General features: G+C 40.2%; 1 protein-coding gene and 1 non-coding gene across 7 annotated transcripts in view; one reads left to right on the top strand and one right to left on the bottom strand.

The window, feature by feature from the left end:
* Positions 1 to 24,143, bottom strand: part of ATF1 (activating transcription factor 1) — a 66,192-nt gene that overhangs the window by 40,348 nt on the left and 1,701 nt on the right. For 2 of the 6 annotated variants that reach the window (XM_010857821.1, XM_010857816.1), the window contains exon 2: positions 16,336 to 16,434. In XM_010857821.1, the coding sequence (XP_010856123.1) occupies positions 16,336 to 16,428 (93 nt within the window). In that variant the 5' untranslated portion in view covers positions 16,429 to 16,434. The other 4 variants (XM_010857820.1, XM_010857817.1, XM_010857818.1 and 1 more) reach the window with 4 other exon arrangements.
* Positions 18,544 to 18,615, top strand: TRNAE-UUC. Its single transcript has one exon. It is a non-coding gene; the product is annotated as a tRNA-Glu (tRNA).

Raw genomic sequence — 24,143 nt, 5'->3', positions numbered from 1 at the left:
AGTGGCCACAGGACTGGAAAAGGGCAGTTTTCATTCCAATCCCAAAGAAAGGCAATGCCAAAGAATGCTCAAACGACCGCACAATTGCACTCATCTCACACGCTAGTAAAGTAATGCTCAAAATTCTCCAAGCCGGGCTTCAGCAATACGTGAACCGTGAACTTCCTGATGTTCAAGCTGGTTTTAGAAAAAGCAGAGGAACCAGAGATCAAATTGCCAACATCCGCTGGATCATATAAAAAGCACGAGAGTTCCAGAAAAATATCTATTTCTGCTTTATTGACTATGCCAAAGCCTTTGACTGTGTGGATCACAATAAACTGTGGAAAATTCTTCAAGAGATGGGAATATGAGACCACCTGACCTGCCTCTTGAGAAACCTGTATGCAGGTCAGGAAGCAACAGTTAAAACTGGAGATGGAACAATAGACTGGTTCCAAATAGGAAAAGGAGTACATCAAGGCTGTATATTGTCACCCAGCTTATCTAACTTATATGCAGAATACATCATGAGAAATGCTGAGCTGGAGGAAGCACAAGCTGGAATCAAGACTGCTGGGAGAAATATCAATAACCTCAGATATGCAGATGACACCACCCTTATGGCAGAAAGTGAAGAGAACTAAAAAGCGTCTTGATGAAAGTGAAAGAGGAGAGTGAAAACGTTGGCTTAAAGCTCAACATTCAGAAAACTAAGATCATGGCATCTGGTCCCATCAGTTCATGGGAAATAGATGGGGAAACAGCAAAGCCCAAATATTTCTGGGCTCCAAAAATCACTGCAGATGGTGACTGCAGTCATGAAATTAAAAGATGCTTACTCCTTGGAAGGAAAGTTACGATCAACCTAGATAGCATATTCAAAAGCAGAGACATTACTTTGCCAACATAGGTCCGTCTAGTCAAGGCTATGGTTTTTCCAGTGGTCATGTATGGATGTGAGAGTTGGACTGTGAAGAAAGTTGAGCGCCAAAGAATTGATGTTTTTGAACTGTGGTGTTGGAGAAGACTCTTGAGAGTCCCTTGAACTTCAAGGAGATCCAACCAGTCCATTCGGAAGGAGATCAGTCCTGGGTGTTCATTGGAAGGACTGATGCTAAAGCTGAAACTCCAATACTTTGGCCACCTCATGCGAAGAGCTGTCTTATTGGAAAAGACTCTGATGCTGGGAGGGATTGGGGGCAGGAGGAGAAGGGGACGACAGAGGATGAGATGGCTGGATGGCATCACCGACTCGATGGACATGAGTTTGAGTGAACTCCCGGAGTCGGTGATGGACAGGGAGGCCTGGCGTGCCGCTATTCACGGGGTCGCAAAGAGTCAGACATGACTGAGCGACTGAACTGAAATGAATTGAATATAACTAAATATCTGCATACCAACCCGTATGCAGCAGATATGTACAAGCGTATTCGTTAAGTGTAATTTATAATACCTAAAAACTGAGGGGGAAAACGTCTAGGAGAGATCTTTTTTTTTTTTAATCCAGTTATATAGCATTAACAAGAGATACACCTAAAACCTAACTTAAAGACACAGAAAGACTGAAAGTAGAGATGCAGGAAAAAAGATTGCCATTAAGATACTAAAATTAGTATCAAATCATAATTTAAGGTCAAAGTTTTTTCTAGAAATAAAGACACAAAAGGGGTAATTCTCCAGGAATATACTTTTAAAATCTACATTCATTTAAAACAGCCTCACAGCACACTTTCAATCACAATATACAACTACAATGGAAGATTAAATGCAGTGCTCTCAAATCAAAGAATCAACAAAAAGTGATAAAGCCATACAAGGTTTAACAACACAACCTAAGCTGACCTAATAAATATAGAACTCTGCATTCAAATGCAGAATATACCTTCTTTTCAAAAGCACACTAAACATTTTTGAAAGCTTACCATGGATTATGTGATAGCAAAGTTTACTGCAAATTAGTTTTGGAATTATTAATTTTGTGACCAAAATTGAGTTCTATTACTTCATTAGAAGATATATCAAGAAACCACAGAATTGCTTCTCAAGAAAAAAACAGGTAATTCCCTGGTGGTCTGATGATTAGGACTCAGCACTTTCACTGCCAAGGCCTGGGTTCAATCCCTGATCGGGGAACTAGATCTCACAAGCCAAAACACGTAGCTACCAAAAAAAAAAGGGTACTCCAAATTATATCATTACTTAGCAAAATGCACTCAACATGAAAGTTCTGAAATACAAACTCAGTTTTGTTTTGTTTTTGTCTGTGCTACACACACAAAAAGGCTGTTATCTTAGTTTCCTGACCAGGGACTGAACCTGTGCCCCTGACAGTGGAAGCAAGGCATCCTAACTACTGAATCGCCAGGGAATTCTCTGAAACTCAGTATTTTTTTTTTTTTTTTAAATGAATTCAACAAAGTTGGAGTCTTAATAACCCTAAGGACAGAAATTTGCTGGTCACCGTTCCTCTAAATAGTTGTGTATGATATAATGTACTGAGTTTTCTTCTAAGGTGTAATTGTTGTTCTTAGTCCTCTTACTACAAAAACCTCTTTTCATCAACAGAAAATGCTACTGTGTGTACTCATATTTCCTTTGAAAAAGCTCACATATACTCAAGACCTCTTGGTCTTTTCATCAACAGGAAATGCTATTTGTGTGTACTCATATTTTTCATCAACAGAAAATGCTATTGTGTGTACTCAGATTTCCTTTGAAAAAGCTACTCATATTTCCTTTGAAAAAGCTCACATATACTCAAGACCTCTTGGGTTTCCAACATTTGGACATCTTCAGTGACCTCACCAAGTCTACCTTAACACATTACAATAACTATTTTGCTACTACTATACTTCAGATATAAATCAGAACATTTTGTTCTGATAGAATGTTCTATTCTGAGGAACATTAATTTCTTACCATAGACTGTTAAGTGAGACTTCTCATGTTAAAGTCCCTCCATATATACTGATTAACTTAAATTATGCACCTTTGGTCTATTAGTTCAGTCATATTACTTTATATAATTTTGGACTATAATCCAACAGTTCATTAGGCCAAGTCCAGAGTATTAACACTATAAACAGTTGTTATGATAAAATGATGTATCTAAATTATCCGAAAATGTCTACTATAGGTAAAATTTTATTTTAGCATATTTGTAACTTATATCTACTCTCACATCCCACTGAAGAAATTAGCTATTCTTTACACATTTTCTAATACTTTTTGAAGCTAAGAGTAATCCCCTTATAACAAAATCTTATTTTACACTGTGCAAAATGAATGGGTAGATGATGAGAAAATCTGAGCTGTTCATAACTCTTAATCTGCTTTCAAAATGAAAGAATACAAGTGAACCAGTTTCTTATACACAGATAAAAATTAAAAAAAAAAGATTAGACTTAAGTGCAAGATCTGAAACCATAAAACTTCTACAGGGAAAGAGACAGTAGACGTTGGACACTGGTCTTAGTAATATTTTTCTGAATCTGCTTCCTCAGACAAGGGCAACAAAAAGCAAAAATAAACAAATGGTACTACATCAAGCTTAAATACTTTTAGCACAGTGAAAGATAATCTCAACAACAAAAAAAGGCAACCTACTAAATGGGAGGAGATATTTGCAAATGATATATCCAATAAAAGGTTAATATCCAAAATACAAAAAGAACACAAAATAACTTAACACCAAAACCCCCCAAACAATCCAAATGTTAAAATAGGCAGAAGACCAGAATAGACATTTTTCTAAAAAAGACACACACGTGGCCAACAGACACATGAAAAGATGCTCAATGTCACTTATCTCTAGGGAAATGTAAACCAAAACCACAATGAGATATCACCTCACCATCTGTCAGAATGGCTATCATCAAAAAGACAACAAACAACAATAAATGAATGTTGGTAAGCATGTGAGGAAAAGGGAAATCTTCATGCACTGCTGAGAATGTAAACTGGTCCAAACACAATGGAAAGCAGTATAGTGATTCCTCAAAAATTAAAAATAGAACTACCATAGGACCCAGCAATTCCACTTCTGGGTATTTACCAAAAAAAACAAAACACTAGTTCAAAAAGATGTATGTGTACTTCCCTGGTGGTCCAGTGGTTAAGAATCCACCTGCCACTACAGGGGACACAGGTTCGATCATTGGTGGGGGAAGATTCCACAGGCTGCAGGCAACTAAGCCCATGTGCCACAACTACCGAAGCCTAGGTGCTCTACAGCCCATGCTCCACAACAAGAAAAGCCACTGCAATGAGAAGCTCAGGAACCGCAACGAAGAGGAGCCCCCACTCACCACAGCTAGGGAAAACCAGAGCACAGCAACAAAGACCCAGCACCGTCCAAAAGTAAATTAAAAGGTATAAGCACCTCTATGTTGATGGCAGCATTATTTACAGTAGCCAAGATATGGAAGCAACCTACGTGTCCTTCAATAAATGAATGGATAAAGATGATGAACAATGGAATATTACTCAGCCATAAAAAGAAGGAAATCTTGTGATCTGCAACAACATGGAAAAGACCCTGATGCTGGGAAGATTTAGGCAGGAGAAGGGGATGACAGAGGATGAGATGGTTGCACGGTACCATTGACTCGATGGACATGAGTTTGAGTAAGCTCCGGGAGCTGGTGATGGACAGGGAAGCCTGACATGCTGCAGTCCATGGGGTCACAAAGAGTCAGACACGACTGAGTGACTGAACTGAACTGGATGCATCTAGAGGGTATTACGCTATGTGAAATAAGTGGGACAGAGAAAAACAAGCACTATATAGTTTTACTTATATATGGAATCTATTTTTTTTTAAATGAACAAACAAAAGATATACACTCACATACACAGAGAACAAACAGATTTTCCAGAAAGGAGGGGAATTAATGTTGGGCGAAATAAATGAAGGGGATCAAGAGGTACAAACTTCCAGTTGTAAAATCATCTGATCACACTACCTGATACAGAAAAAGCATCTGAAGCATCTGACAGATTTAATATCATTTCATGGGGGAAAAAAAAAAAAAAAATCTCGGAAAACTTAGAAGGGAACCTCCTCAAACTCACAAACAGGATCTATAAAAACTTACACAGCTAATGTCAGATTTAATGATAAAAAATGAATGCTTTCCATTTGAAACTGGGAAAAGAAAGGATGTCCATTTCATCACTCTATTCAAGAAAATTCTGGAAGCTCTAGCCATTACAATAACACAAGAAAAAGAAACAAAATGCATACAGATTGGAAAACAAGAAATAAAACCAACTCTATTTGCAGCTGACACTACTGAACATACAAAATCCTAAGAAATATTAAAAACAAATGAAAACACCAAAATCATCCCTCCTAGAATAAGTGTGTTCAGCAATGTTGCATGGTCAAGATCAATAACCAAAATCAACTGCACTTCTATGTCCTTACAATAAATGAAATCTAAAATTAATACAATATCACCTACACCAGCTCTAAAGAAAATATGCAATACTATTTATAACTGCTCTAAGGAAAATAAAATACTTAGCTGTAAGACTAACAAAACAGATATGGGAATAAGACGTCAGTTCTCCCCAACTGATCTACATGTTCAGACACAGACAAGCTTCTCCTAAAATCTGTAAGGAAAAGGACCTAAAATAGCCAAAACAATTTTGAAAAAGAATGAAATGGGAGGAGTCATCTTCGCAATGTTAAGGCTCACTACACACGGTACACAAGACAGCGCGGCACCGAGGCAGGGACAGACACACAGATCAGCGGAAGGAGCGCAGCAGAGAACTTGGAAACAGACAAATATCCCCGAACGATTTTGGATAAAAGGGCAAAAGCAATTCAGTGGAGGAGGGGACTCTCTTCAACAAACAGTGCTATAGCAATGTACATACATAGGCGAGCAGAAAACAAAACCCCTCAAATCTATACAAAAATTATCTTAAAATGAATCATGGACTTAAATGTGAAATATAATACTATAAAACTTTAGGAGAAAATGGGGGGAAAGTCTTTGAAATTTAGGACTAAGCAAAGAGTTCTTAGAGTCAGCACAGTCCATAAAAGGAAAAATTTATAAACTGAACCTAATCAAAATTTAAAACTTTCAGCTCTGTGAAAGACCCTATTTAAGCAAATGAAAAAGGAAAGTTACCCTTCTAGTTCCCATACCATCCATACTGGAAACACCTAAGTAAACTTAGATTTCTAACTCTCTATAGAAGAGTTCTTTCTTTCCTGAAAAGTAAAATCCAGATGACTGAGAACATCCAAGACATTAGACAGAGAACCTCCAGGTAAGAAAGGATTACCAAAAACACTGCTGTGCACACGTACACACACACTCTTAGCTTATCCCTCCTTGGGTCAAGTTCTCATGTCAAAAATACGAATGGAATGAAAATCAATCAGTTTTAAAAATGTTCTGGAGCCAAGCTTATTTGGAATTTCTTAAATTAGCCTCATTTATCCTCATCCATTGCCTGGAGCCAACAAACAACTGTGGTGATTATAAAGTCTGCAGTTGTAACAGACACCATGATACAACAGCCGATCCCTTTCTCCAGTAAAAGCCTTACTCCCCAGCTACTGGAGGACAGCTACTGACAGGGGTCAGCCCCCTTTGGAAAAGCCCTGGCTGATTAGAGTCACCTTGCCTGAGGTCACACATACCCCTTCCCAGATCAGTCACGACACAATGCTTGGTGGTACATGCAGGAATAAAAAGGCCTGGCTGGTTCCTTACCCCAATTCTGAAGAGCAATCTGAGCTTCAAAGATCCCCACTGAGGTCCTCAGTGAGACTGAATCAAAGTCCAACTTTTCCCTCTGCCCAATCCTGCTTCCTTCTACTTCTTTCTTTCCCTTCCACAGGTGGTAATCCCAAAAGTCTTCCTAATAAACTTCCTGCCTGCTAATGTCCTGTCTGCTACCCAGGAAACCCAAGCTGTGTGGGAAGTCAAACTGCTGGAATTCAAATTATATCTCTAGCCTTAATAGTTGTAAGAACCTCTAAAATGGGGATTATAGGTTGATAAGAGGTTTGAAGGTGTTAAAACATGTTTAGAATACACTAGGCACACAGTGGAGACTCAATACATGTCAGCTGTTACTACGGTCATTGCTTCCCCATTCACACATGGTTAAAGTACACAAATTTCTCTACAGTATGAGAATTCTCTACAGCATGAGAATTACTGAAATTAATGAGCTGAAAAAGACCTTAGAAATCACCACATACGATGCCTTAATTTCCAGGTGCTGAACATCACGTCTAAATAAGTTGACTCAAGCCAATGTTCCAGAGTCACTAAATGACAAAACCAGGATTCAAACCAGGTCTTAAACAAGGCTGCTTCTCAATCTATGTATATTTTGTAATTAAATGAAACTCACCAAGGACTGAGCCCTTCCCCTTCACCTTTTTGCCATAAATGAACCTCTGCTCTCCTCTGGAGAACACCACGTCTCTCCTCATCAGTTCAGTTCAGTTGCGGAGTCGTGTCCGACTCTGCAACCCCATGGACTGCAGGACGCCAGGCTTCCCTGTCCACCACCAACTCCCGTAGCCTACTCAAACTCATGTCCATTGAGGCGGTGATGCCATCCAACCATCTCATCCTCTGTCGGCCCCTTCTCCTCCTGCCTTCAATCTTTCCCAGCATCAGGGTATTATTTCCAGTGAGTCAGTTTTTCGCATCAGGTGGCCAAAGTACTGGAGTTTCAGCTTCAGCAATGAATATTCAGGGCTGATTTCCTTTAGTAAGGATTGGTTGGATCTCCTTGCTGTTCAAGGGACTCTTATCAAGAGTCTTTTCCAACAGCACAGTTCAAAAGCATCAATTCTTCGACACTCAACTTTCTTTAACATAGTCCAACTCTTAAATCCATACACGACTACTGGAAAAACCATGGCTTTGACTAGACGGACCTTTGTTGGTAATGTCTCTGCTTTTTAATACGCTGGCTAGGTTGGTTATAACTTTTCTTCCAAGGAGCAAGCGTCTTTTAATTTCATGGCTGCAGTCACCATCTGCAGTCATTTTGGAGCCCCCCAAAATACAGTCTCTCACTGTTTCCATCGTTTCCCCACCTATTTGCCATGAAGTGATGGGACCAGATGCCATGATCTTAAGTTTTCTGAATGTTGATCTTTAAGCCAACTTTTTCACTCTCCTCTTCCACTTTCATCAAGAGGCTCTTTAATTCTTCTTCGCTTTCTGCCTTCATTAACTCTACGACTTGGAATCTCGACAATCCTTGGACTCCACAGAAACCTATAATCCCTTGCATCTTTTCCCTGCTTTCGACTCCATCAAGTACCCACTTCTTCCTTACACAGCTTCAACTTCAAGGTCCAGCATTATTATCACTGTGTCACATACACCTTCAATGTCCTTGTCTTTTCTTGCTTTGCTGTAGTCTCTGGACTAAACAGCAACCTGCTAACTCACATACTCTATGCCTGTAACTGGTACACAAGTAAGTATCTGAATCCAACTGGAGAAAAAACACATACTGAACTTAATGGTCTCACTTTAAGTTCATGATCACTAGCCTCAAGTGGACTGTTAATGCTTTCCAACAATCCTACTGCATATCCCTAGTCTACCTATGTTCTCAAAATGTTTTATTTGACTGAAAAACAATGTATCAAAAGAAAACTTTCAGAATAGCTCATCCCCAATCTACCTAACCTACCTAAGCACTGGACCACCAAGGAATTCCCACAATGAAGTATTTTTTTAATTAAAGTATGTTCTCTATTTAAACAGAATGCTAAGGCACATTTTAACAGACTACAATACATTATAAACATAACTTTTAAATGTGCTGGGACACCAAAAACTTTGTGTGACTTGGGCTTTATTGCAATATCAGCTTTACTGTAGCAGTCTGGAAGACAGTATTCATTAACACCGAACTTACAGTCAACAGCACTACAAATCATACCTGAATGAAACTTATCGAACACATTTATTTTCTACACAAGGTACATCACAACCTTCTTGCACTTAACACGTAAGGTCTAGGCTTAGAACCCATTTTAAACAGCAAAATCACCAACAAAAAGCGCAGTAATGTGAAAAACACAGCAATAACTAGACCACACAGAGAACAGTTTATAGTATGAGAGCTAATGTAAGACAAAATACTGCCGTTATTCAGCCTCAACTGAGAAAGTGACTCATATTGTTCACTACAACACACATGTCCACTAATGACCATAAAAGTACATACTGATTTGGGGCTTACAAACAAATTTTACTAAGTAGGTAAATTTGCAAATACAGAATCCTTGAAAAGTGAAAATCAACTACATTAATAGTTATTGTTACTCCTCATCTGACGTACCAGCAGCAACTTACATAGCTGACCATCACCTCATTCTTAATTTCCAAAATCCTAATCTCTCTTGATTTTTTTCCCCCCACTTTGGCCATCCCATTTCAATCTCCCCAAATCCCAAATGTTGGGAGTCCCAGAATCAAATCCATTGATTTCATCTCTGACTACACTCAAGCCCAGTAACCTCGAGATACTGCGGCACGGACCTCAGGTGCTCTGTTTTCCTTTTCCCTTTGCTCTGTTTCCTCTCTGGAAAACTTCTGTTGGTCTATCCTCAGTTTATGGATTCTTTCCTCAGTTGTGTCAGGCGCATGAATAAACCCTAACACATACTTCTTCTGTTTCACAATTGTTATTTCTAGCATTTCCATTTGACTCTTGCATAGTTTCTATTCCTCTGCTGAAATTTACCTTGTGTTCATACATGTTCTCCACCTTTTCTACTAGAACCTCTAATATATTATTGTTATTTTAAATTCACTATCTGATATTTCTAACAACTGAGTCACCCTGAGTCTACTGATCATTTTTACTTCTGACGGTGGGTGATTTTTTTTTTCCCCCTGCTTTTTTGTATGTGCTTCATGTGTAAGGACATCATGTGTAAGGAGAGTAGAGACTGAGGAAACAGTATTTATGCCTAAAAATAGGCACCCTTTTACTAAGCTTTTAGTGGAGGTGATGGTGGGGGGCGGGATGAGTCAATCCATTCAGGAGTTGAAACCCCCATTCAGGCGCTTGGGTTCTGTTATGATTACCTTAAGTACACTTTCTGTGTTTAGTCGCTCAGTCCTGTCCGACTCTTTGAGACCCTCTGGACTGTAGCCCACTGGGCTCCTGTCCACAGGATTTTCCGCACAAGAATACTGGAGTGGGTTGCCATTTCCTTCTCCAAGCAATCTTCCAGACCCAGGGATCACCGGCATCTCTTGTGGCTCCTGCACTGCAGGCAGATTCTTTACCTCTGAGACACTGGCTTCCCTTTAAGTGCACTACCAGCTCCAAATTCCTCTGCTGAGACCTGCTTAGGGTGGGGTCTGGTTTGCCAGAGGGTTTTTCTCAATGTTCTTGCTCCACCCTCAGCTTTAGGCTTTCTCTGTACACCTGACCCAGTGTCTCTCTAAACTCTTAGCACTCCCCAAGGGTAGGGGATAGACTGCTGTTGCTTTACGTGCTTGGAGGAATGGGGGCAGATGGGGAAGTTCTCTGTTATCCTGGCCTAGTCTCAACTGACCTGTTCAAAATTGGAAAAGGAGTACGTGAAGGCTGTATACTTGTCACCCTGCTTATTTAACTTATATGCAGAATACATCATTCGAAATGCCAGGCTGGACACATCACAAGGTGGAATCAAGACTGCCAGGAGAAATATCAAAAACCTCAGATATGCAGATGATACCACTCTAATGGCAGAAAGCAAAGAGGAACTAAAGAGCCTCTTGATGAAAGTGAGAAAGTGAAAAGGCTGGCTTCAAACTCAACATTCAAAAAACTAAGATCAAGGCATTCAGTCCCATCACTGCATAGCGAATAGATGGAGGAAAAAGTGGAAACAGTGACAAATTTTATTTTCTTGGGCTCCAAAAATCACTGTGGACAGTGACTGCAGCCATTAAGACGCTTGCTCCTTGGAAAAAAAGCTATCACAAACCTAGACGGCGTATTAAAAACCAGACATCACACTGCAGACAAAGATCCATATAGTCAAAGCTGTGGTTTTTCCAGTAGTCTCATATAGATATGAAAGCTGGACCAGAAAGAAGGCTGAGCGTCAAAGAATTGATGCTTTTGAATTGTGATGCTGGAGAAGATCTTGAGAGCCCCCTGGACACCAATGAGATCAAACTAAAGGAGTCAATCCTAAAGGAAATTCTGAATATTCAATGGAAGGACTGATGCTGAAGCTCCAATTCTTTGGCCACCTGATGCCAAGAGCCAACTTATTGGAAAAGACTCTGATGTTGGGAAAGACTGAGGGCAGGAGGAGAAGGGGACGACAGAGGATGAGATGGTTGGATGGCATCACCGATGTGATGGACATGAATTTGAGTAAGCTCCGGGAGATAGTGAAGGACAGGGATGTCTGGTTCTGGTGTGCTGCAGTCCATGGGGTTGCGGAGTCAGACATGACCTAGCAACTGAACAAGTCTCAGTCTCAGGAAGTGAGGCTTTCTCCCAGTAGTAGGCAAACTAATGATCTGAACCTGGGAAAGTTTTCTGCCCTTCCCTCAGGGTTTATGGATTTTCTTTTTCTTTTCACTTCTCCCACCCATAATGGAAAAATTGGGTTTATTCCCTTACCCAGGTTGCTTAAAGCTTTTTTCCACAAGGATGAATGGTCCAGGCAGGCCTGTACCACCTAGAGAGGTATTCTCTATATCCCTTGCTTCCTAATCTTTCTCATAAGCAACTCTTGGAGGTCCTTGGAGAAAAGCCTAAAAGTGGGTGTTACCTATCCTTGTTTTGCAGCTCCCAAGGGGTCATTCCTTGCTAGCCTAACATTTAGACTTTGGCAATTCATTAGAAATTTAGCTAAATTCTTTTTTCCCCCGTAGTAAAGCCCTACTTTCTTCCTGTGCTCTGCTACAGGTGAGCCATGCCCACATCCCACTTCTAATGCATTGAGAGAAGTTATGATTTTTTATTTACTATAGCTTATTCTTGTTTCACAGTGGAAGCAATATGCTCTCCAGCTTTCTACATCCTAAAAGGAAGCCAGAAATCACTCCATGAGTTCAAATATTACCTATATATATATGTAGAACTTCTAAATTTATATTTCTAGTCTGGACCTCTCTTCTGGACTCCAGACCATATATATCCAACTACCTGCTGGACAAGTCTACTTGTATGATTTGCCAGACAGATTCTAAGGTGGCCCCCATGGTCTCCACATTCTGGTGTATATGCCTTTGTGTGGGTGTTAGAGGGATCTGTAGCTTGCTTCTGCTGCTAAGTCACTTCAGTCGTGTCCAACTCTGTGCGACCCCATAGACGGCAGCCCACCAGGCCCCTCCGTCCCTGGGATTCTCCAGGCAAGAACACTGGAGTGGGTTGTCATTTCATTCTCCAATGCATTCTAGCCATCAGAATAAGGCAAAGATGGTGGAATGTTATTTCCTGTGATTACGTCACGTTTTATAGCAAAGGAATAGGGTATCACCCCTGATTATGTTATATAAGGCCCTGTCTTGCCAGCTGACTCATTCTAATTCTCTTGCTGAACTTAAAGAAGCAAGCTGCCATACTGTGAGTTGCAAACTGCAGGTGATCTCTAAGAACTGAAGGTGGACGCCTGTCAAAAAAGTTCTCAGTTCTACAGCTGCAACAAAATGAATGCTGCCAACAAACTGAGTGAGCTTAGAAGTGAATTCTTCTCTGTCCTAGTCTCCAGATAAAAAGGCAGCCCTAGCCAACATCTTGATGAAGCTTGTGAAACTCTGAAGCAGAGAACCCAACTAAGAAGTGCCTGACCCTCCAGAAATTATGAGATAATCAATACATGTTGTTTTAAGCCACTGTATTTGTAGTGATTTGTTCTGCAACACAGAAAACTAATACAGATAGTACCATAAACTCAACATGCCCAAAAGCCAAATTCCTGCAACATCCCACCAAAAACAAAGAAAAAGTTCCAGTATTGTCCATCTCAATAAATGGCAACTCCATTATTACAGTTATTCAAGTCAAAAACTGTAGAGTCAATCTTAACTCCTTTTTCCTCTAAACCCACATCCAATCCCAAAGCAACACTGTTGGCTTTACAATCAAATTACACCCAGAGTCTACCTTTATCTCACCACCACCGCGTTCACCTTAGTCTGAGCCACAACTGTCTTTCATGCACGTTTAGTGTCTTTAACAGCCTCCTAACTGGTTTTCCTACTTCTACTCCACAGAGCAGAGAGAATGATCCTATTAAAATATCAGTCAGATTACATTTTTACTTACACTACTCCAAAAGTTCCTCATCTTACCGAGATTAAAAGGCAAACATCTTATAGTAGTATGCAAGGCCTGCGTTATCTGGCATTCTTCCCTCCCAACCCAACCTCTCCACCTCGCCTGTGTCACCTGCCTCTCCCACCACAGTGGCTGCCCTGCTATCCCTTAACCATGCCAAATGCAGTTCAGTCTCTGAGTTCACAGTTGTTGGTCCATATAATTAAAGAGATATTTCCACACATAGGACATCTCTGTCCAGCTTATATCAGACGGCAAGTCCCCATCCCCATTAACAATCCCCTATCCCTCCTAAGAGGAGAGTGAAAAAGTTGGCTTAAAGCTCAACATTCAGAAAACGAAGATCACGGCATCTGGTTCCATCACTTCATGGGAAATAGATGGGGAAACAGTGGAAACAGTGTCAGACTTCATTTTTTTGGGCTCCAAAATCACTGCAGATGGTGACTGCAGTCATGAAATTAAAAGATACTTACTCCTCGGAAGGAAAGTTACGATCAACCTAGATAGCATATTCAAAAGCAGAGACATTACTTTGCCAACAAAGGTCCGTCTAGTCAAGGCTATGGTTTTTCCAGTGGTCATGTATGGATGTGAGAGTTGGACTGTGAAGAAAGCTGAGCGCCAAAGAATTGATGCTTTTGAACTGTGGTGTTGGAGAAGACTCTTGAGAGTCCCTTGGACTGCAAGGAGATCCAACCAGTCCATCCTAAAGGAGATCAGTCCTGGGTGTTCTTTGGAAGGAATGATGCTAAAGCTGAAACTCCAGTACTTTGGCCACCTCATGTGAAGAGTTGACTCACTGGAAAAGACCCTGATGCTGGGAGCGACTGGGGGCAGGAGGAGAAGGGGACGACAGAGGATGAGATGACTGGATGGCATCACCGACTCGATGGACATGAGTTTGAGTGAACTCCGAGAGTTGGTGATAGACAGGGAGGCCTGGTGTGCTGCAATTCATGGGGTCACAAAGAGTCGGACACGACTGACCGACTGAACTGAACTGATCCCTCCTATCCTGCTCTATCAGCCTCACAGCACATATTACCAACTAATATGTTTTATTCTCTCCAATACTAGAATATTTGTTCCATGAGAACTGAAACCTTTGTTCACTGCTATATCCCCACCTTATACTGAATTACTGAATAATTACTGTATTAGATACTTTTTCCTCACAGAATTTAAAGTCTAATAAAGCAGGCAAGCAACAACAATTTGGATACAAAGTCATTATTTTTAAAAATCACTATAAAACTATTCAAGATCTAGAAGTGTACTTATTCTATCTCTGTAAAAGCGCTTCTAAGGAAACTTGGAAAACATTCACATCTAACCAAAATTACTGAAATGTGTAAGTAAGTAAACTGAATTAAAACATCTGTGACAGGCTCTACTAACAGAAAGGTAACTGAAAAACTCTATCACTGTTTTTCCAGCCCTACATGGAGACAATATTGTTATTCTTCACAGATATAGCCAAATAATAGAGAAGAATAAATCAAGCCTGAAGGATTAATCCTTTAGATGCTTAGTTTTCCCACTTTTTCATCTGTTTTATACTCTGAAAAATTATTGGGGAACTTTCATTTATGTCAGCTTTTCATCTAATACTTACATTTAAGATTTAAATGATATTTTAAAAATATTTGATAGTTCATTTTAAAATAACAATCATAAATCCACTACACATTAACATAATATTTTAATTAATAAAACTAAATATTTCCCCCCAAGGTTAGTGAGAGAAATGACATTGTTTTACATTTCTGTGTTATCTCCTTAATGTTTGAGTTAGTAGAAAATGCCTGAATTCTCTTTATCTGCTGCTACATTAAATATATGCCACATGTTGTTTTGGTGGAGGTATATGAAGAAAGATGCATGGATCAGACAATCTGAAATTTTAAAAACACAGTGGATAAGAATCTGCGTGCCAGTGCAGAGGACACAGGTTCAATCCCTGGTCTGGGAAGATCCCATATGCCATGGGGCAACTAAGCCTGTGCACCACAATTACTGAAGCCAGAGCTCTAGAGCCCACCAGCTACAACTACTGAGCCCATGAGCTGTACCAACTGAAGCCTGCACGCCCTAGAGCCTGTGCTCTGCAACAAGAGAAACCACTGCAATGAGAAGCTCATGTACCACAACCTACTGCTGCTGCTAAGTCGCTTCAGTTGTGTCTGACTCTGTGCGACCCCATAGATAGCAGCCCAACAGGCTCTGCCATCCCTGGGATTCACCAGGCAAGAAGATTGGAGTGGGTTGCCATTTCCTTCTCCAACGCATGAAAGGGAAAAGTGAAAGTGAAGTCGCTCAGTCGTGTCCGACTCTTTGCGACCCCATGGACTGCAGCCCAGCAAGCTCCTTTGTCCATGGGATTTTCCAGGCAGGAGTACTGGAGTGGGTGGCCATTGCCTTCTCCAACCACAACCTAAGTAGTCACTAAATCTCCACAACTAGAGAAAGGCCCATGCAGCAATGAAGACCCAACACAATCAAAAATAAATAAACTAATTTTTAAAATATCATTAATTCTTGGGACTTCTCTGGCGGACCAGTGGTTAAAATTCTGTGCTTCCACTGCACAGGGCACTGGTTCAACCCGTGATCGGGGAACTAAGGATCCTGCCTACCATGCAGCCAAAAAAAATTTTTTTTTAACTTAAAAATTAAAGCAAAAAAATCATCAGTTCTGCAATGTACATGTATATCAATTTAAATTATCAAATGAATATACCTATTTTCCATTAAGCAAAAATATTTTAACAATCATGTACCACATGAAATTTATCAGTATCTCAAGTTCTGAGAAATACATACATATTAAAACAACACTAAGTATATTTTGTAGAAAAGATAATAAAACTGAATCATCTTGACAACATATGTAAATATTCCTTCCTTCCATACATTTCAACATTTTAGTTTTTCTCTATTGCTTATTTTTTTGAATGTTAGTAATTATTGACTTGAAACAACAGATTCATCTGCAATAACAAACATTGCTAACTGGCTCAATATTTTGGCTGGTTCCTGCCTTACCTGTTGAGCAATATGAGAAATATGAGCTGCCTGAACTGTGGAACCAGATTGAGGTGCTGTCTCTGAAGTGTTACTCTTGTGAGAATCTTCCATAATCAACTGTAAGGAGAAAAAAAAAAATCAGTTAAAAGATGCTAACTTCATTTTCAAGAAATCTTGTGACGTTTCTCTTCTTAACATGCATACTTTTTCACAAGAATAAAACAGAGCTTTTTTGTTTTGAAGAAACAAAACAAAACTAAAGGCTTAGTTCAGTTTATCCAGACTCATGTTCCTATACCTCTGCTCTTGGGTGTATAGTGACCTAATGATAAAATCTTTTAAAATGGCAAATAAAAAGTGCTATAGAATATAACTTGGTTGCCTCCATGGAAGACAACTGGTAGCTATGGTATAGAAAGAGAATAAAGATTTTCCTTGCATATTCTTTTAATTTTTTTTGAGTTTTGACCCATATGATCATGTTTAAATTTAATAAATGGTATACAAACATAAATTATTATGACTACGTTTTCAAATGCTATCCCACTCAAGAAGTGTGACAGGACTTCCCTGGAAGTCCCGTGATTAAGAATCCGCCTGCCAATGCAGCGGACACGGTCTAGAAAGACTGCACACGCCATGGAGCAACTAGGCCCGTGTGCTACCACTACGGATCCCGGGCTCTGCTCTGCAACAAGAAGCCACTGCAAGAAGCCTGTGCCCATAACGAAGAGCAGCGCCCCCGCCCACACCCGTCAGCAACAGAGAAAGCCTACATGCAGTAACGAGACTCAGTACATACAACTGAAACTAAATATTAGGTAAATGTTTTTTTAAAAAGTATGATACGCAGGGACACAAGCATTCTTTTCTGCAGTCTAGGGAACAGTTTCTAATTGGATACACAGTTTAATACAGAGAATTTATTGAGCAAAGGTTGAACAGAATAAATGAATGAAATCATACCTAAGGACTTTCTAAAGATCTAGATGATCTAATCAACTGCAGGACATGTAGGCTGGATAAGAATGAGAATAAGTGGGTTATGAGAGATGGAATATGTCAAGTAGAACTACTTAGAGACTGGTAGAAGTTTTAGGCGAGAAGGCAATGGCACCCCACTCCAGTACTCTTGCCTGGAAAATCCCATGGACGGAGGAGCCTGGTAGGCTGCAGTCCATGGGGTCGCTACGAGTCGGGCACGACTGAGCAACTTCACTGTCACTTTTCACTTTCCTGCATTGGGGAAGGAAATGGCAACCCACTCCAGTGTTCTTGCCTGGAGAATCCCAGAGATGGAGGAGCCTGGTGGCTTCCATCTATGGGGTTGAACAGAGTCGGACACGACTGAAGCGACTTAGCAGCAGCAGCAGCAGAAGTTTTAGGCAGAATTTATAGGTTTTATAATCATTTTGAAAGACATAAAAAGAGAAAAGGCTGGGCAGCAAAAAATGAAAAGATACTCAATTTCATTAAGTATTAGAGAAATACAAATCAAAACTACAATAAGATACCACTTCACATCCATTATGATGGCTAATATTTATTAAAAAACAGAAAACAAGGGTTAGCAAGGATGTGGGGAAACTGAACATTTGTGCACTGTAGTTGGGAATGTAGAATGGTGCAATCACTAGGAAGAACATGGTAGTAACTCAAAAAATTAAAGACAGAATTACTATATGATCCAGCAATCCCATATTTGTGCCTCTATCCAAAGAATTGAAAGCAGGGTCTTACAGAGATATTTGTACAGCCCTGTACATGGCAGAATACAGCCCTGTATACAGTAGCCAAAAGGCAGAAGCAACTAAAATGTTCATCAATGGATGAATGAATAAACAAAATGTGATACACGTACACAATGGTATATTACTCGGCTTTAAAAAGGAAGGAAATTGTGATACATGCTACAATATAAATGGACTTTAAGGACATAATGCTAAGTGAAATAAACCAGTTCCCAAAAGACAAATATTGAATGCTTTCACATATTTAAGTTACTTAGGAATAATCAAACCCATAGAAACAAAGAATGGTGGTTAATAGGGATGGGAGGGAGAGATGGAGAGTTGTTGTTTAATGGTATGAAAAAGCTCTGTAGATTGGCTGCAAAACAACGTAATGTACTGAACACTACTGAATTGCATACTTCAAAATACTTATGATACATCTTATTTTATGTGTATTTTTCCATAATTCAAAGAATTTTTAAAGAGAGAGAATTCCCTGATGGTCCTGTGTTTAGGATTTGGCACTTTCAATGCTGGGGCCCAGGTTCAATCCCTGGTCAGGGAACTAAGATCCCACAAGTCATGCAGCCCAATTGATTAAAAAATTAAAATAAACATAACAAAATCGTTTCCACAAGATATATTCTAAAAAGGAGAATTACTTGGTTAAGCAGTATGAATATTTAAAGCTTTCTGAAAGAACTGTAGTCCACTAGAAGCACATGAGAAAGCAATGGGAATTTTTTAAAGTCATTACAACACAATAGATGGAAAATGGTACACTGTCATACATTTTTAAAATTCTCCATTAATTGCGTGAGCTCTGTTTATATTATTTGTCCACTCATCAGATCTTAGTGTTGTCCCTATTACCCTGTATTATTTCTTCATATAAACTTTTTCTATCATGTTAATACAAATACTATTCCAATTTGACTTTATTATGATTACTTCAAAATTCTGACAAGTTCATCTGGTGCTTCCCTGTTGTTTCTGGAACTGCTTTTGAAGCTACATATGGACTCTTCTTTAGGAAGAGTGCAGTGATTTTTAATCTACACTAAGAGAAGTAGTAATCCCACAGATTAAACATAGAGATAGCATCAAAGATGGAATTTTATACTTTCTACATATTATTGCTACTGAGAATGCCTTTTTAAACATGCCATTTCAGAAAACACAAGAATATAGAGCAGAAAACAAAGAGAATAAAATAGTTAAGATAAACTTACCTAAGAAGACAAAAGAGCTGTATACAGAAAGCTGTTAAGACACTGATGAAAGAAATCAAAGCCAACACAAACCATGGAGAGATATACCATGTTCCTGGGGATGAGGAGTCAACACTGTGAAAATGCCTCTATTACCAAAAGAAATCAACAGATTCAATGCAGTCTTCTACCAAATTACCAATGGCATTTTTCACAGAGCTGCAACAAAAAATTTCACAATTCATAGGTAAACACAAAAGTTCCCGAATAGCCAAAGCAATCTTGAGAAAGAATAATGGAGCTAGAGGAATCAACCTTCTTGACTTCAGACTATACGACAAAGCTACCATCATCAAGAAAGTATGGTACTGGCACAAAAACAGAAACACAGACCAATGGAAGAACAAAGAAGGCCCAGAGATAAACCCATGCACCTATGGGCACCTTATCTTTGGCAAAGGAGGCAAGAATATACAATGAAGAAAAGACAGTCTCTTCAATAAGCAGTGCTAGGAAAACTGGACAGCTACATGTAAAAGACTGGAATTAGAACACTTCCTAACACCAACACAAAGATAAACTCAAAATGGATTAAAGACCTAAATGTAAGACCAGAAACTATAAAACTTTGGAGAAAAACATAGGCACAACACCCTCTGACATAAATCATAAAAAGGTTTTCTATGAACCACCTCCTAGAGTAATGGAAATAAAAACAAAAATAAACAAATGGGACCTAATTAAACTTAAAAGCTTTTGCACAGCAAAGGAAACCATAAACAACATTAAAAGGCAACCCTCAGAATAGGAGAGTGAAGTGAAGTTGCTCAGTCATGTCCAACTCTTTGCAACCCCATGGGCTGTACCCTACCAGGCTCCTCCGTCCATGGGATTCTCCAGGCAAGAATACTGGAGTGGGTTACCATTTCCTTCCCCAGAGTATCTTCCAGACCCAGGGATTGAACCCAGGTCTCCCGCATTGGAAGCAGACGCTTGCTTTAACCTCTGAGCCACCAAATGAAGCAACTGACAGAAGATTAAACTCCAAAATATACAAGCAGCTCAATATCAGAAAAGCAAACAACCCAATTAAAAAATGGTCAGACCTAAACAGACATTTCTCCAAAGAGGACACACAAATGGCTAATAAGCACATGAAAAAATGCTCAACATCTCTGATTATTAGAGAAATGCAAGTCAAAACTACAATGAGCTATCACTTCACACCAGTCAGAAAGGCCATCATCAAAAAATATACAAACAATAAATTCTGGAGAGGGTGTGGAGAAAAGGGAACCCTCTTGCACTGCTGGAATGTAAACTGATACAGCCACTAAGGAGAACGGTATGGAGATTTCTTGAAAAACTAGGAATAAGACTATCATATGACCCAAATAATCATGATGGTGTGATCACTCACCCAGAGCCAAACATCCTGGACTGTGAAGTCAAGTGGGCCTTAGGAAGCATCACTACAAGCAAAGCTAGTGGAGGTGATGGAATTCCAGTGGAGCTATTTCAAACCCTGAAAGACGATGACATGAAAGTCCTGCACTCAATATGTCAGCAAATTTGGAAAACTCAGAGTGGCCACAGGACTGGAAAAGGTCAGTTTTCATTCCAATCCCAAAGAAAGGCAATGCCAAAGAATGTTCAAACTACTGCACAACTGTACTCAACTCACACGCTAGTAAATACTTAAAATTCTCCAAGCCAGGCTTCAGCAGTACATGAACTGTCAACTTCCAGATGTTCAAGCTGGTTTTAGAAAAGGCAGAGGAACCAGAGATCAAATTGCCAACATCTGCTGGATCATCGAAAAATAAAGAGAGTTCCAGAAAAACATCTATTTCTGCTTTACTGACTATGCCAAAGCCTTTGACTGTGTGGATCACAACAGACTATGGAAAATTCTGAAAGAGACGGGAATACCAGACCACCTGACCTGCCTCTTGAGAAACCTATATGCAGGTCAGGAAGCAAGAGTTAAAACTGGACATGGAACAACAGACTGGTTCCAAATAGGAAAAGGAGTACATCAAGGCTGTATATTGTCACCCTGCTTATCTAACTTATATGCAGAGTACATCATGAGAAACGCTGGGTTGGAGGAAGCACAAGCTGGAATCAAGGATTGCCGGGAGAAATATCAATAACCTCAGATAGGCAGATGACACCACCCTTATGGTAGAAAGTGAAGAAGAACTAAAGAGCCTCTTGATGAAAGTGAAAGAGGAGTGAAAAAGTTGGCTTAAAGCTCAACATTCAGGAAACAAAGATCATGGCATCCGGTCCCATCACTTCGTGGCAAATAGATGGGGAAACAGTGGCTGACTTTATTTTTCTGGGCTCCAAAATCACTGCAGATGGTGACTGCAGTCATGAAATTAAAAGACTCTTACTCTTTGTAAGGAAAGTTATGACCAACCTAGACAGTATATTCAAAAGCAGAGACATTACTTTGTCAACAAACGTCCGTCTAGTCAAGGCTATGGTTTTTCCAGCGGTCATGTAGGGACGTGAGAGTTGGACTATAAATAAAGCTGAGTGCCTAAGAATTGATGCTTTTGAACTGTGGTGTTGGAGAAGACTTGAGAGTCCCTTGGACTGCAAGGAGATCCAACCAGTCCATCCTAAAGGAGATCAGTCCTGGGTGTTCATTGGAAGGACTGATGTTGAAGCTCAAGCTCCAATACTTTGGCCACCTGATGCGAAGAGCTGACTCATTGGAAAAGACCCTGACGCTGGGAAACATTTGAGGGCAGGAGGAGAAGGGGATGACAGAGGATGAGATGGTTGGATGGCATCACCAACTCGATGGACATGGCTTTGGGTGGACTCAAGGAGTTCGTGATGGACAGGGAAGCCTGGCATGCTGCAGTTCATGGGGTCGCGAACTGTTGGACACAATTGTCCTACAGAACTCAACTGAACGGAAATGGAGGTTCAAAGAAATTGCTTCTATGGATCTCACCTAAGATGTGAATTTAAGATCTGAAGCCAAACTCTTTTAACCCCAAATCCATGTTCTTTCATTCTACACTGCCCCTCTTCCAGGAATACCTTCACTTCCCCAACTTATCCACCTGGCAAACTTAAGTTTCATCCCAAACCCAACTGCTCTGGGTCCTTCCTTCCTTGTTCCACTGTACCTTGTTATTTATAATGAGGTTACTTAACTTTCTAAACTCTGTTTACTGACATGTCTGTTTCCCTCAGTCTCAAGGTGCCTAAGAACAGGGCCTCTATCTCGTGAATGTATGCTCTGTGTGCAGCAGAGACCATCAGGTATGTGGTAAAACAGTAAACATCAACAAATACAGTATTATGAAGCGGGTCTTAAGTTTCTCCACCTGTAGATGATGGACAAGTCTGAGGACAAGAAGTGTATTGCTAAACATTTCCACAACTCAACTCATGATATCCCCTCAAAATTGCTATTAGTCATACTTACTTTGTTTCAGATCTTCCAATGTGCCTGCGATGCTTTCTCTCACCTTCCAGCTTTTATGTATGCTGTTTCCTCTGCCAGAAACACTATCCCTCCTCATGTGACCTATTCCTATGAGTTAGTCTTACAGGGAAACTTTCCTGCCTCCCTTAGACTGGTCTAGATGAAGTCTAGAAGCTTTGGCTGTATCCCCATGGCACAAGTTTCCTCTACCTTTCATGGCACTCATCACAGAATTGAAATGACCTGTTTTCTGTCTCCCTACCAGAAGGCAAGCTCTAGGGAGTCAAAGACCACATCCTACTCCCAAAATAATACCTTGCACTTACTACTATGCAATAAAACGTGTTTAGTTGGGTTTACCTACATAAAACTGATGGAAACAATGATATCTTCAAATACCTTATCAAACAAGATATCTTCAGAAAATTACTTCAACCCAGCTTTAGAAACAGGAAAATTCAGGCACAAGAGAACACCCTATTTTAAGAGCTGAAAATTCAGTAGTATCAATATAAATAAATGGGATGACATGTGAAGGGAAAAAAACATTTTGAAGGCACTACCACCTACTGGTGATATAGCAGGACTGCACAAACGTATCAGACAAATCTTAAAAGTTAACCGCAAATTCAATAGCACATATTCGGCTTTAAGAACACCGTACTGATTCTAATTGAGACAGAGAAAAACTGCATATTATACAGTCTATAGTAAAAACAGCATTTAAATAAAAAGGTATACATCTGTTCATAATGAAATTTTCGGGATAAAATGATTTTTGCAAACATAAGCAAATATACTTTGCTATGATAAAACAAACATCACAAAAGAGGACAGTTTGGCGAAGATGCTTGCCAAATTTATGCTGAATTAAGCCTCAGAAACGGAAAGGATCCGGATGACTATTATTACCCCATTACACCTCAAAAGTTGACAAAACAACTAGTCATTGACATCTACAATAAAAGTAGAGACCAAGCGGGATGCTCCACGGCGAAGTGGACGCTCTGAAATACCATGCTTAGTTTTGTGATACAGGCGGAAATAGAAGAGAACGTTTTCTCGGTTTGAATGTCTGTCCAGTTGGTAAACAGACGAGTTCTGTCACTCCACACTACCTTCCCATGACTGCTTCGTGTATGATTATTCTACCGTATGTCTGCCCACTCGACTGGAAGCTCCCGGATGGTAAGGGTTGGCTCTGCTCCAACAGCGAGCGGTCCGGGCCCCGCACCCCGAGGGCGCCGGGCACGCTCTACGGTCTTCGGCGAAGATAACCGGTCTCTGGCGGCGCTCGGCGGACGACGCGCGGAGGCCAAGGCCATGCTGCCCTCCCCACGGCTCCCGTCCCAACCCCGAGACCTTCGACAGAGGGCTCTCGCCTTGGGCCGCGGAGGCGGCTTCAGAGGCGAAAACCGCCCCGCGGCG

Source organism: Bison bison, unplaced genomic scaffold (assembly GCF_000754665.1).
Source record: "Bison bison bison isolate TAMUID 2011002044 unplaced genomic scaffold, Bison_UMD1.0 scf7180017864383, whole genome shotgun sequence".
Classification (NCBI taxonomy): domain Eukaryota; kingdom Metazoa; phylum Chordata; class Mammalia; order Artiodactyla; family Bovidae; genus Bison; species Bison bison.
The sequence above is the reverse complement of the archived record's forward strand: the minus strand, read 5'-3'. Positions and strand labels throughout refer to the sequence as shown.